The 14,459-nt window shown below is 44.5% G+C and overlaps 1 protein-coding gene across 7 annotated transcripts in view; it reads left to right on the forward strand.

The window, feature by feature from the left end:
• Positions 1-14,459, forward strand: part of LOC134350349 (E3 ubiquitin-protein ligase TRIM47-like) — a 132,444-nt gene that overhangs the window by 105,827 nt on the left and 12,158 nt on the right. For 2 of the 7 annotated variants that reach the window (XR_010018877.1, XR_010018875.1), the window contains exons 4-5: positions 5,895-5,981; positions 6,227-6,938. The exons of 1 other annotated variant lie outside the window; for it this stretch is intronic. Coding sequence is in view for 3 of the 6 variants with exons in the window: in XM_063055419.1 (XP_062911489.1) it covers positions 4,603-4,779 (177 nt within the window). In the remaining 3 variants the exon portion in view is untranslated. Of the gene's footprint in view, positions 1-4,602; positions 4,785-5,894; positions 5,982-6,222; positions 6,939-9,468; positions 9,652-14,459 lie in introns of those variants that run through there. 4 more of the 7 variants (XR_010018876.1, XM_063055419.1, XM_063055421.1 and 1 more) reach the window with 4 other exon arrangements.

The following is a 14,459-nucleotide window of genomic DNA, read 5'->3' on the forward strand; positions in this document are numbered from 1 at the left end:
CGAAAACATCTTCCTTGACTGGGCGAAGGTGCCCTCTAATGTTGTGTTACTTCCTTCTACAATCTCTCTGCTGGCTTCTGGCCTGACCAGCATTTTCCCAGCCAAAATCCCATGTATTTTCGCAAAGGGAAAGCACATTAGCTGCCTCTGGAGTATTCCTAAAGTTAAAATCCAGCTCCCGCACTTCCTTCTCCCTTCTATTAATCACTTTCTGAAGTATCTATGCCTCAGTATGTGCCAGCATCCCCAGCAGTGCATTCCAGATACCCACCACACTGTGTATAAAACTTACCTCTCACATTTCCCCAAAACTTTCCTCCACTCTGATGTTGTCTGACATTAGTCAATCCTGCCCTGGAAAATTGTGTTGCCTGTCCATTTATAAATGAGAGAAAATCTGCAGATGCTGGAAATCAAAGCAACATGCACAAAGTGCTGGAGAAACACAGCAGGCCAGGCAGCGTCTATGGAAAAGAGTACAGTTAACATTTTGGACCGGGAACTTTCATCAGGGCTGGAGAAAAAAAGGGTTGTGTGTATTTAAAAATGCAAACATGAGGAAATCTGCAGATGCTGGAATTTCAAGCAACACACATCAAAGTTGCTGGTGAACGCAGCAGGCCAGGCAGCATTTCTAGGAAGAGGTACAGTCGATGTTTTGGGCCGATACCCTTCGTCAGGACTGACTGAAAGAAGAGCTAGTAAGAGATTTGAAAGTGGGAGGGGGAGATCTGAAATGATAGGAGAATACAGGAGGGGGAGGGATGGAGCCAAGAACTTGATTGGCAAAAGGGATACGGGGGATCATGGGACAGGAGGCCCAGGGAGGAGGAAAGGGGGAGGGGGGGATGTGTGTGTATAAATAAATAATGGATAGGGTACGAGGGGGAGGTGGGGCATTACCTGAAGTTAGAGAAGTCAATGTTCATGCCATCAGGTTGGAGGCTAGCCAGACAGAATATAAGGTGTTGTTCCTCCAACCTGAGTGTGGCTTCATCTTGACAGTAGAGGAGACCGTGGATAGACATATCAGAATGGGGCCATGGATAGACTTATCAGAATGGGTGTATGATTGTCCACCTACGGGTCTTAGACACCTCTGTCCTCTGTTGCTTCAAAGAAAATAGCCCCAGTTTCTTCAACGTAGACATGCAAGACATGTTCTTCAATGCAGGTGGCATCCTGGTCAATCATCTAAAGCTTCCACATCAGGTTTAATAACACCAGCATACGTCATGAATTTTGTAGTAGCAGTACAATGAAATACATAACAATGAAGTGAAAAGGAACTGTGAATTACTTTAAGTATAGACTGTTGGCGTGTGGCCAAGTGGTTAAAGTGTTGGTCTTGTGATCTGAATGTCGCTAGTTCAAGCCTCAGCTGAGGCAATGTGTTGTGTCCTTGAGCAAGGCACTTAACCACACATTGCTCTGCGACGACAATGGTGCCAAGCTGTATCGGCCCTTGCCTTTCCTTTGGACAACATGGGTGGCATGGAGAGGGGAGACACACCATGGGCAACTGCTGGTCTACTGTACAACCTTGCCCAGTCCTGCACCCTGGAAACCTTCCAAGGTGCAAATCCATGGTCTTACGAGACTAGCAGATGCCTATAATAGTTAAATTAAATGAGTATCGCAAAAATAGAAATGAAAGATGTAGTGAGGTAATATTCATTCAGAAATCAGATGGCAGAGGGGAAGAAGCTGTTCCTGAATCGTTCAGTGTCTGCCTTCAGGCTCCTCCTGATGGTAGCAATGAGAATAATGACCTGGGTGATGGGGATCCTCAAAGATGGACGCTGCCTTTTTGAGGCTTCGCTCTTTGAAGTCCAGGGGATTACAGCGGCTCGTGCTCATGATGGAGCTGACTAAGTTTACAAATGTTTGCATCTTATTTGGATCCTCTGCAGTAGCTCCCCACCCCCTGCCAAACATACGAGATGGTGATGCAGCCAGTTAGAACACCAAAGAAATTTGAGTCTTTTTTGTGGACATACTAAATCTCCTCAAAATCCCAATGAAATATAGTCGCTGCCGTGCCTTCTTTGTAGCTACATTGATATGTTCAGTCTAGGCTGGATCCTCAGAGATATTAACAGCCAAGAATCTGACATTGCTCACTCTCTCCGCTTCTGATCCCTCTAAAAGGACTGGTATGCATTCCCTCATCTTACCATTTCTGAAATCCACAATCTGTCTTACTGAGTACTCAATTTAATAAGATAACTGTTACTGCAGGGTGATTGTGTAGAGGTCCACAATCTGTCTTACTGACACTGAGTGCAGTGTTGCTGCAAAACCACTCAACTAGCTGGTATATCTCACTCCTGTACACCCCTCATCACCATCTGAAATTCTGCCATCAATAATTGTATCGTGAGCAAATTTACAGATGTCATTGGAGCTGTTCCTAGCCACACAGTCATGGGTGTAGAGAGAGCAGAGCAGTCGGCTAAACAAACACCCCTGAGGTGCACCAGTGTTGATTGTCAATGAGGTGGAGATGTTATTCCCGATCTGTACAGGTTGTGGTCTTCTGGTGAGGAAGCTGAGGATCCAGTTGCAGAGGGAGGAACAGAGGTCTGGGTTCTGGAGCTTTTTGATCGTAATTGCAAGAAAGATTTTGTTAACTGCTGAGCTGTAGCCAATAAGCAGCATCCTGAGGTGGGTAATTTTGTTGTCCAGGTGATCCAAGGCTGCATGAAGAGCCAATGCGGCCATCTTAGACCCATTGTGGTAATCGGCCAATTGCAGTGGGTTCAGGTCCTCACTGAGACAGGAGTTAATTCTCGTCATAGCCTACCTCTCAAAACACTTCATCACTGTAGATACGAGTGCCACTGGGCAATAGTCATGAAGGCAGCTCACACTGCTCTTCTTGGGTACTTGTATTTGTCACAATGGCGGGGCATTGGGAGCAAGGGTGGACCCAAATGCAAGACACATCTTGTGAGGTTACTTAGATTTAGTTTATTGTTCGATACCAGGAAAGCTAGGCAGGAGCAGGAGTAGCGAACTCGACAAGGACTCAGGACTACGACTAGGCTGGGACCAAGGGTCTGGGCTTGGACTCTAAATCGGCTCCCAGAACTAGAGGAGACATGGAGAGGCTAGGGTATGGACTCCGAGCCAGAGACTAGGCAAGGACCCAGTACCTGGGTCTCGCCTCTGGCTCGGACCCCAGAACCAGGCAAGGACATGACATGGGCTAGGAAGAGAAGGAACATGGGAACACAGAGCCTTGGTCTCAGGGAGCAGGTACATGGAACCATGGACACATACACAGAACACAAAGCCAGGACCCCTCCTTGGGTACAGGACATAGGGCCGGGACTCATGACTCCCGCGGGGCAATGGCAAGACGGCCTGACTTACCCCACGGAGGCGAGGACAAGACAAGACAAACACCAAAGAACAACACAGTTCCTATCTAGCTCCAGCAATAGAACTAGACCGAGATGCAGGCGAGGGCTACAGACAAGGGCTAGAGGCGAGGGGTGCAGAGAGGGGATTCAGACAGTGGGGTAGGACAGGAATCACAGACCGCCAGGGCCAGGACTTGGACGTGGTACTCGGATGTCGCCGGGGCCAGGACTTGACTTGGAGCCGCCGGGTAGTGGCGAGCTCTCGACTCGGCCCGGGAACAGTAGACAGTGGCTCTTGATTTCCTGCGGCAGATTAACTGACCGACCCACCTTGGTGAGGAAACTTGCAGGCTCGCTTTGGCGAGGTAACTTGACAGGGTCGCTCCGGTGAGGAAAGGCTAATTACCAGCACTCGCTTCGGGCGGAGACTAGGCTTGCTCCGGCCAGATGACATTGGCACGCCGTGACTTTGCAGATGCTCCCGCGCCAAACGGCTGAAAGCCGGAGACTATAAACTACTAGTTCAGTCGAGAGTAATTGCCTCCAATCACCAAAGCCGAGGGACACGGGAAAACAGGGAATCAACGGTCTGGATCATAACATAAACAAAATAAATTTAAAGGGACCCCGATCCGGACCATGACAGTATTATTGCAGTCCTTTTGAACCAGGAGGGAACTTCCAACCGTAGCAGGGAGCAATTGAAAATGTCTTTGAACACACCCTCCAGTTGGTTGGGAACTCTTTATAGAGCCCTACCAGGTACTCCATTAGGGCCTGTCGCCTTGCAAGGGTTCACCCTCCTGAAAGAGCCTGATGTTGGCCAGAACTCTCAGTACTCCAAGTGCAGTCTAACCAGAGTGTTGCAGAGCTGCAACATTACCTCACAGCTTGTTAACTCAGCTCTGCAACTGATGAAGGACAGCACACCAAACACCTTCTCAAGCTCCTTATCAACTCTGAGCTATGAACGCACGTGAACCCCAAGATCCCTGTTTCTCCACACCAGGGGTGCAGTGCTGCTGGAGCGCCACTCCATCACCACTGTAAAAAAAAGCGTTAAAATAAACAAACGGGGAATTTAACAACGGCTGCGTATTAAATAGAGGGAATTTTACTAAAGCAGGGTTTGGGGAGAGGGGTTGGTGGCTGGTGGGGAAAATACCACTAATAACATTAGGATATTTGATTGTTTTTCGTGAAATCCTGGAGCTGTGACTGTTTTTTTATTTAGGTATTTGTGAAATTCCTCCTCGCTCAACCTATCATTCCAGCATACCCAGCTGTAGCCTCCTGTCATTTTTCAGATCAGGATCTCTCCACCACTCATTGTGTGAGCATTGTTCACCAAGAAAATAAATATCCTCGACCTTCTGAAAAGTGGTATATCGCTTGCCGAAGTGGGTCGTAATGTTGGTAAGAATGAATTGAGCATTCGCACAATAAAGCAGAAAGAAGCTGAAATTTGTGAAAGTGTTAGTGCTACCCCTACAACGGCAAAAATGGTCTCTCTGGTTTGTGGTAAAGTGCTTGCAAAGACTGAGAAAGCATTAAGTGTGTGGCTCGAGGACATGTCACAGAAGCATATCCCTGTTGATGGCAAAATTATGCATGAAAAAGCACTTAGCCTCTATGAGCAAAACTGTGAGGGGGTTGAGGAGAGTGAGAGGAAGGTGTTTAAGGATTGTAAGGGATGGCTGGCTAGCTATGTAAAGTGCTACAGCCTCAGGAACTTAGATCACGACAGTATCCTATTATGAAGCCGATCGAAGTACATGCTTGAAGTCTCTCAGAAATAAAGTTGTTGATCACAAACTATCAAACTGTTGCTCTAAGTGTTGAAAGCATAGCTGGTGAAGATGCTCTTGGAAAATTATGTGACACCATGAATGCTTCATATTTAAAGGCAACTTGTTCAATTTTTTGTTCTGCATATTATTTAGCTCAGAATGACAGATCGTACTCTGATCACTTTGGTTTATTGGAACTTCTTAGAAAAAAGGTACTGACATTGGAATTGGACTGCATTCACACTCGTGCTACAGAGATAATTAATCACAGCCATTAATATGAAAAATAAAATTTGCCAGCATATCAAGCAGATAAATGGCAAATTTTCTGTTCTCATTGATGAATCAACAAGCCTGAGTATTAAGACCACGCAAATATTTATTTGAAATGTGAAAGTGATAAGGGAGGTGATCCCCATTTTATGTTTTTAGATCTAATTGAACTGCCTGATCAGAAAGCTGGAACTATTGCTAAGCATCTATTGAACTGTATCAATAACCATGGGTTTGATGACTCAATTGAAAAAGAACCTTGTAGCATTTGCTAGTGGTGGGCAAGCGTAATGCTTGGTGTCAAATCTAGTGTTGCTACAACTGTCAAGGAACATTACCCTGATGTGATAATTTGGTGCTGTCTTATGCACAGATTAGAACTTGCAGTAGGTGATTCAGAGAGAGAAGTTCATGGAATAAATCATTTTCAATCATTTATGGACAAATTGTACTCTGTTTACAGGAGATCACCTCTAAATCAAAAGGAACTGTCTCAATATGCCTCTCAACTAGAACAAATTTGCAAAATAGACCATGTTCTGGACACCAGGTGGGTAGCTAGCTCGTTTCAAAGTTTCAGCAGTGTGGCAAAATTATGAAGCACTGTTTTCATTTTGAAAAAGCAATAAAGGAAGAAACAAGATCTGGGAGTGACAGAAATACCTATGAAGGTTTGTTGAAAAGAGTATTCAGAACAGGTTCTGTTGGACTTAACTCTAACGTATGACATGTTGCATGAACTTGGTTTACTGTCAGAGTGTCACAGAAACTCACTACAATTGTTTATGCAGACAGACTGATCCAAAGGAGCACAAGATCACTGCATGGACTGAAAGAGCAACCTGGTACAGAAACTCTAGAAGCTCGAGGCAGTTGGAAAGGGGACGTTTGGAGAAATTACCTTAACAAGCAACAAGATTGTCTCCATTAATTATCTACAGTTTCTTACTAGTCTTATAAACAATTTGCAACACTATATTCACTGCAACATCCTTGAAAGTTCTAAACCTCAAAGTATAAATCCCTGCTAAATGAAATGTGTCCTTGATACAGATAACTGGCCTGCTGAAATACTGCCTAATTATGGAGAAGCTGCAATATCATCTCTCTGTAAGAGGTTTAAGCTTTCTTCTTCCTCTGTAATAAATGCCTTCAGAGATTATGTGGAGGATCATGGACACCGCATTCCCCAAGATTTACACCCATTACTGAGCTGTTCACAAGTTATTCATATTAGTACTGCTGAGTGTGAGAGAGGGTTCAGTGACATGAACTTGATAATAATAACAACACGCTCAAGAATTCTCATACATCATATATCAACACGTATGTTTGTTAAACTACACAGACCTCCTCTAGTTCTGTGGAATCCTAAGCCACATGTCACAACATGGCTGCGGTACCGCAGATCAGCAAGACCAGGTCAAGAGTTGCTTCAGACCTATGAACACATATTACACCTGACCCTTTGTGGAAATTATTGTGAAACTTCCAATTGTGGCAATTGGTAAGTAGGTAATTACTTTTAAATTGGTAAAATACATCATCACCGTCTTTCTTCACTTGCTTGATAATTATATTTTATGATAATTAGTGAGTGCAACTGTGCAATACTTCGTCATATTATTAAATTAAGTATTATATGTTTTATTGTACCATTTAGACACTGAATTGTAGTGATAGGCTATAATCGTGTTAATGTCTTAACTATCACTATATGTCTGTGGAGCTCTGGAATTCATTTATGTCCTTCATCTTGGTTTAGTGCTTGACATAAGAAGCCCTATTTATATAAATATGGCACACCGAATTTGTGCACCTGCTCATTACAAGAATGGGGCAAGTAAGTTGCCCAGACCATGACACACAAACACAGAGAGAGAATATAGGAAATGGCAAGCACTTTGTCAGCTCTGGCACCTAAAAAATTAGCACTGCACCCCTGCTCCACACTACTAAGAACCCCGCCATCGACCTTGTACTCTCCCTTCAAGTTCAACCAGTCAAAGTGAATCAATTCACACTTTTCTGGATGGAACTCTGAGCTGAGCTCCACATCTGAACAATAATCTGTTGTAACCTGCAACATACATCCACAACTTCAACTTTCATGTCATATCCAAACTTACTAACCCACTCATCCACTTCCTCATCCAAGTCACTTATACATTTCAAGGAGCAGAGATCCATGAAGATAATCCTGTGGAACCCCACAGGTCACCAAACTTCAGGCAGAATATTTACTATAAATCCCATCTTCTGTGGGCTTGCTAAATCCAACCCCACGCTGCTATATTTCCATAAACCCATGCCTCATGGTGTTCTGGATGAGACAACCACAGGGAGCCTTGTCAAACTCCTCAGTGAAATCTATATACACACCACAGCCACAAATCTACCTTCCTCAATCTGCATTGACACTTCCTCAAAGATGTCAACTGGGCTCATGGCTCACCTCTTACAAATCCATGCTGAATATCCCCAATCAGACTGCGCCTCCAAATGCTTGCTCCGTAAGAATCTCTCCATCAGTTTGCCCACCACACTGCCCAAGTCTCACTGCTCAATAATCACCATGATTATCCCCAATCCATTTCTTGAACAAAGGTACCAAAATTGCCATCCTCCAGTCCTCTGAAGCTACTCCTGCAGTATCCGAGGACACCTAGGTTATTGCAAATGTACCGGCAATCTCTTTCTCATTTCCCATAGTATCCTGGGGTATGTCCTGTGCTGCCCTGGGGACTTATCTGCCATCACATTTATTAATGTCTCTGCCCCTGAATGAACACTAAAGCATATTATTTATCACAGACCTCTTGTATGTCCTCTGCCAAGAGGCACAAGTTTCCCAGTTTATCCCTGAGTGTTCCTACCCTCACTCTAATCATCCTCTGGTTCTTTACATAATTTTCCTTAATTCTGCCCACCAAGACCTTCTCAGGTCCTTTTAGCTTCTCAAGCACCACCTTGACTACCTTTTAACTTTTAGCCACACTGACTCTGCAGATAATCCCTCACAACAGAACATAACAGAACGTAGAACAGTGCAGCACAGGATCAGACCCTTCAGCTCAGAATGTTGTGCTGAACCAGCTGTAAAGTAAATTCTAAAAACACAAAAACTATTCCATCCTACTTGCACAATGTTCATATCCCTCCATCTTCCTCATATTCATGTGTCTATCTGAATATCTCTTAAAAGCCTCAAATATATTTGCCTCCACCATCATACCAGGCAGCAGATTCCAGGCATTCACCACTGAGTGGAAACAACTCACCCCTCACATCAATGTTGAACCTACCCCCTCTCACTTTCAGTACATGCCCTCTGATATTAGACATCTCTACCCTGGGAAAAAGATACTATCAACTCTATTTATGCTCCTCAAACAATTACAACACTATCAGATCATCCCTCAGCCTCTGACATTCAGAAGTAAACAAACCAAGATTGTCCCATCTCCTATGACAGCACATGCCCTCTAAACCAGGCAGCATCCTGGTGAACCTCATCTGCACCCTCTCCAAAGCCTCAACATCCTTCCTACAGTGGGGTGATCAGAACTGTATGCAGTACTGCAGATGTGACCAAACTTTCCTGTGACGGCTGTATCCACTGCCATAACCACAAGAGCTTCTGCAAATGCTGGAAATCCAGACCTACACACAAAAAATACTGGAGAAACTCAGCAGATCAGACAGCATCTGTGGAGGGGAATAAACAGTTGACAACTTTGTAGGCTTTTTTGTACTAGGGCATTGGTGTACACATACCAGGCTGGGATGCAGCCAGTCAGTATACACTCCAGCACACAACAGTACAAGTTTGTCAAAGTTTTAGATGATATGCTAGATCTCTGCAAACTTCAAACAAAGTAAAGGTGCTGCCATGTTTTCCTTGTAACGGCACTTATGTGCTGGTCCCAGGTCAGATAGTCTGAAATGATCATAACAAGGAATTGAAAGTTACTGACCTTCTCCACCTCTGACCCACAGTGTATTGTGATTGTTCTTGCTTTTTGATATTTGCTCAGTTGGGACAGGAGGGATGCCAGGCAGGATAAGAGAATGCTCCTCTTGCAGGATGTGGGACGGCAGGGAGACCTCCAGTGTCTCTGATCACTACAACTGTGAGAAGTGCACCCTGATGCAGCTTCTAACAATCCAGATTAAGGAGTTGGAGCTGGAACTGGACAAACTCCGGGTCTCTCGGGAGTCTGAGCGGGTGACAGGACCTATAGAGAGGTACTTAATCCAAGGTGCACGACACAGGAAATTGGGTGACAGTCAGGAAGAGGAAAGGGTTAAACAGCCAGTGCAGAGTACCCCTGTGTCCAACCCCTCAACAACAGGTACAGTACATCACTTTGGATACTGTTGGGGAGATGATGACCAAGCAGAGGGAAGTCACAGTGACTGGGTCTCTGGCACTCAGTCTGATTCTAACACTCGGAACCATAGCACACTACAGCACAGAAAACAGGCCATTTGGCCCTTCTAGTCCACTAGTCCCATTGACCTGCATCCAGTCCATAACCCTCCAGACCTCTCCCATCCATGTACCTATCCGATTTATTATCCAGTTCCGTAACGCGGTCCCTTAGGAGCTGCATCTCGATGCACTTGGCGCAAATGTAGACGTCCGGGAGTCTTGGAGACTCCAGGGCCTCCCACATCCGACACTGAGAACAGCAAACTGCCCTCACAGTCATAATGCCCCTCTCCTCAAATAGCAACAGAAAATGAATGTCAAACCTTCCTCGCCTCGCGCGCTTCCGCCTAAGCCCGGTGAGCCGAAGCCCTTAAGTCCTCACTCTGCTCCCGGCTCACTCCGCCGCCCGCAAACTACGCTGCCCGCTCTATGAGGCTTTGTTCCTTTTAAATCTGCCGCGCTGCACTGCCCGACGTCACACGCCTGCGCAGTCCCGCCTCTCAGAAAGCCGTTGGAGAAATAAAATAACGAAAATTTCAAAAATCTCTTTCTCGGCACTCCCACTCAGACTCTCAGACTCCTTCTTCGTGAGAGGCCCCTTGGGTAAGAGTGACCATAATATGGTGGAATTCTTCATTAATATGGGGAGTGAGATAGTTAATTCAGAAACAAAGGTTATGAACTTAAAGAGGGGTAACTTTGAAGGCATGAGACGTGAATTAGCTAAGATAGACTGGCAAATGACACTTAAAGGATTGACGGTGGATATGCAATGGCAAGCATTTAAAGGTTGCATGGATGAACTACAACAATTGTTCATCCCAGTTTGGCAAAAGAATAAATCAAGGAAGGTAGTGCACCCATGGCTGACAAGGGAAATTAGGGATAGTATCAATTCCAAAGAAGAAGCATACAAATTAGCCAGAGAAAGTGGCTCACCTGAGGACTGGGAGAAATTCAGAGTTCAGCAGAGGAGGACAAAGGGCTTAATTAGGAAGGGGAAAAAAGATTATGAGAGAAAACTGGCGGGGAACATAAAAACGGACTGTAAAAGCTTTTATAGATATGTAAAAAGGAAAAGACTGGTAAAGACAAATGTAGGTCCCCTGCAGACAGAAACAGGTGAATTGATTATGGGGAGCAAGGACATGGCAGACCAATTGAATAATTACTTTGGTTCTGTCTTCACTAAGGAGGACATAAATAATCTTCCAGAAATAGTAAGGGACAGAGGGTCCAGTGAGATGGAGGAACTGAGCGAAATACATGTTAGTAGGGAAGTGGTGTTAGGTAAATTGAAGGGATTGAAGGCAGATAAATCCCCAGGGCCAGATGGTCTGCATCCCAGAGTGCTTAAGGAAGTGGCCCAAGAAATAGTGGATGCATTAGTGATAATTTTTCAAAACTCGTTAGATTCTGGACTAGTTCCTGAGGATTGGAGGGTGGCTAATGTAACCCCACTTTTTAAAAAAGGAGGGAGAGAGAAACCGGGGAATTATAGGCCGGTTAGCCTAACGTCGGTGGTGGGGAAACTGCTGGAGTCAGTTATCAAGGATGTGATAACAGCACATTTGGAAAGCGGTGAAATGATCGGACAAAGTCAGCATGGATTTGTGAAAGGAAAATCATGTCTGACGAATCTCATAGAATTTTTTGAGGATGTTAACTAGTAGAGTGGATAGGGGAGAACCAGTGGATGTGGTATATTTGGATTTTCAAAAGGCTTTTGACAAGGTCCCACACAGGAGATTAGTGTGCAAACTTAAAGCACACGGTATTGGGGGTAAGGTATTGGTGTGGGTGGAGAATTGGTTAGCAGACAGGAAGCAAAGAGTGGGAATAAACGGGACCTTTTCAGAATGGCAGGCGGTGACTAGTGGGGTACCGCAAGGCTCAGTGCTGGGACCCCAGTTGTTTACAATATATATTAATGACTTGGATGAGGGAATTAAATGCAGCATCTCCAAGTTTGCGGATGACACGAAGCTGGGTGGCAGTGTTAGCAGTGAGGAGGATGCTAAGAGGATGCAGGGTGACTTGGATAGGTTGGGTGAGTGGGCAAACTCATGGCAGATGCAATTTAATGTGGATAAATGTGAAGTTATCCACTTTGGTGGCAAAAATAGGAAAACAGATTATTATCTGAATGGTGGCCGATTAGGAAAAGGGGAGGTGCAACGAGACCTGGGTGTCATTATACACCAGTCATTGAAAGTGGGCATGCAGGTACAGCAGGCGGTGAAAAAGGCGAATGGTATGCTGGCATTTATAGCGAGAGGATTCGAGTACAGGAGCAGGGAGGTACTACTGCAGTTGTACAAGGCCTTGGTGAGACCACACCTGGAGTATTGTGTGCAGTTTTGGTCCCCTAACCTGAGGAAAGACATCTTTGCCATAGAGGGAGTACAAAGAAGGTTCACCAGATTGATTCCTGGGATGGCAGGACTTTCATATGAAGAAAGACTGGATGAACTGGGCTTGTACTCGTTGGAATTTAGAAGATTGAGGGGGGATCTGATTGAAACGTATAAGATCCTAAAGGGATTGGCCAGGCTAGATGCAGGAAGATTGTTCCCGATGTTGGGGAAGTCCAGAACGAGGGGTCACAGTTTGAGGATAGAGGGGAAGCCTTTTAGGACCGAGATTAGGAAAAACTTCTTCACACAGAGAGTGGTGAATCTGTGGAATTCTCTGCCACAGGAAACTGTTGAGGCCAGTTCATTGGCTATGTTTAAGAGGGAGTTGGATATGGCCCTTGTGGCTACAGGGGTCAGGGGGTATGGAGGGAAGGCTGGGGCGGGGTTCTGAGTTGGATGATCAGCCATGATCATAATAAATGGCGGTGCAGGCTCGAAGGGCCGAATGGCCTACTCCTGCACCTATTTTCTATGTTTCTATGTTTCTATGTTTCTATTATTAAAACCTAAGAGTGAGCCCGCAGTTACCACGTCAGATGGCAACTCATTCCACACCCCCACCACTCAGAAGTTTCCCCTAATGTTCCCCCCAAACCTTTCCCCTTTCACCCTAAAGCTATGTCCTCTCGTATTTATCTCTCCTAATCTAAGTGGAAAGAGCCTATTCACATTTACCCTGTCTATACCTCTCAATTTTGTAAACCTCTATCAAAGCTCCCCTCATTCTTCTACGCTCCAAGGAATAAAGTCCTAACCTCTTCAATCTTTCCCTGTGACTCATCTCCTGATGACCCAGCAACACCCTAGTAAATCTTCTCTGCACTCCTTCAATCTTACTGATATCCATCCTATAGTTATGTGACCAGAACTGTACACAAAACTCCAAATTTGGCCTCACCAATGTCTTATACAACCTCCCCATAACATCCCAACTCCTATACTCAATACTTTGATTTATGAACGCCAGGATACCAAAAACCTTCTTTACAACCCTGTCTACCTGTGACGCCACTTTCAGGGAATTATGTATCTGAACTCCCAGATCTCTTTGTTCCTGCGCACTCCTCAGTGTCCTACCATTTACTGTGCATGTCCTACCTTGATTTATTCTTCCAAAATGCAACACCTCACACTTGTCTGCATTAAATTCCATCTGCCATTTTTTGGCACATTTTTTCCAGTTGGTCCAGATCCCTCTGCACATTTTGAAAACGTTCCTCACTGTCCACAACGCCTCCAATCTTAGTTCATCAGCAAACTGACTGATCCAATTTACCACATCATCTAGATCATTGATATAGGCAACAAACAACGATAGTGTCAGCACAGATCCTTGAGGCACACCACTAGTCACAGGGCTTCAATCTGATAAGCAGTCATTCACTACCACTCTGTCTTCTCCCAGACAGAATTTCAAATCCAGTTTACAACCTCTCCATGGATGCCTAAGTGTCTGAACCTTCTGAACTAACCTCCCATGTGGGACCTTGTCAAAGGCCTGACTAAAGTCCATGTAGGAAGTCTCCATCTGGCAGCATCTGGAGTAAGACTTTTTTTGTCTTAGCTCCATTTTTTTATTACTTACTTTCCACTGCTAAATCCGTCTCAAGTTTGAAGATTTATTATATTTGCTGAAGGATTTATGGTTTAATTATGATGGCTGGAATCGAATTAAGGAGTGGCAAAATGCTTCCAGAACCTCAAACAGAAATCAGAGGAAGTTTCTACTATGAAAGAGCATTCTTTCTGAAGAAGCTATTAATGCGAAGATCGGTACGGTGGATGCCAAAATGAATAAATCGACTCAAGCTAATGAATTGTTTGCAAAATCCATCCTCGCTGTTCAGGAATCTTTGAAGAATCTGGAAGATCGATATCACTAAGCAGAGTACTCAGAACTGAAAGAGAATTCGAATTAATGAATCAAACTATTAAACAGCAGGATTTGAAGATATCTTTTATGGAAAAGAAAGTTAATAAGACTACTTCGGAGTTATCAGGAATTAAGAAGAAAACGATTGATTTGGGAAGCAGAAATTGCAGGATGAATCTACGTATACTGGGTTTGCCTGAAAATACGGAAACTGGTGAGTCATTTTTTCCGAACATGTTATATTGACTTTTTAAGTGACATTCTCAAAGCCTGTCCAATATTGGACAAAGCCTACCGAATTCG

This window comes from Mobula hypostoma, chromosome 8 (genome assembly GCF_963921235.1).
Source record: "Mobula hypostoma chromosome 8, sMobHyp1.1, whole genome shotgun sequence".
NCBI classification, from domain to species: domain Eukaryota; kingdom Metazoa; phylum Chordata; class Chondrichthyes; order Myliobatiformes; family Myliobatidae; genus Mobula; species Mobula hypostoma.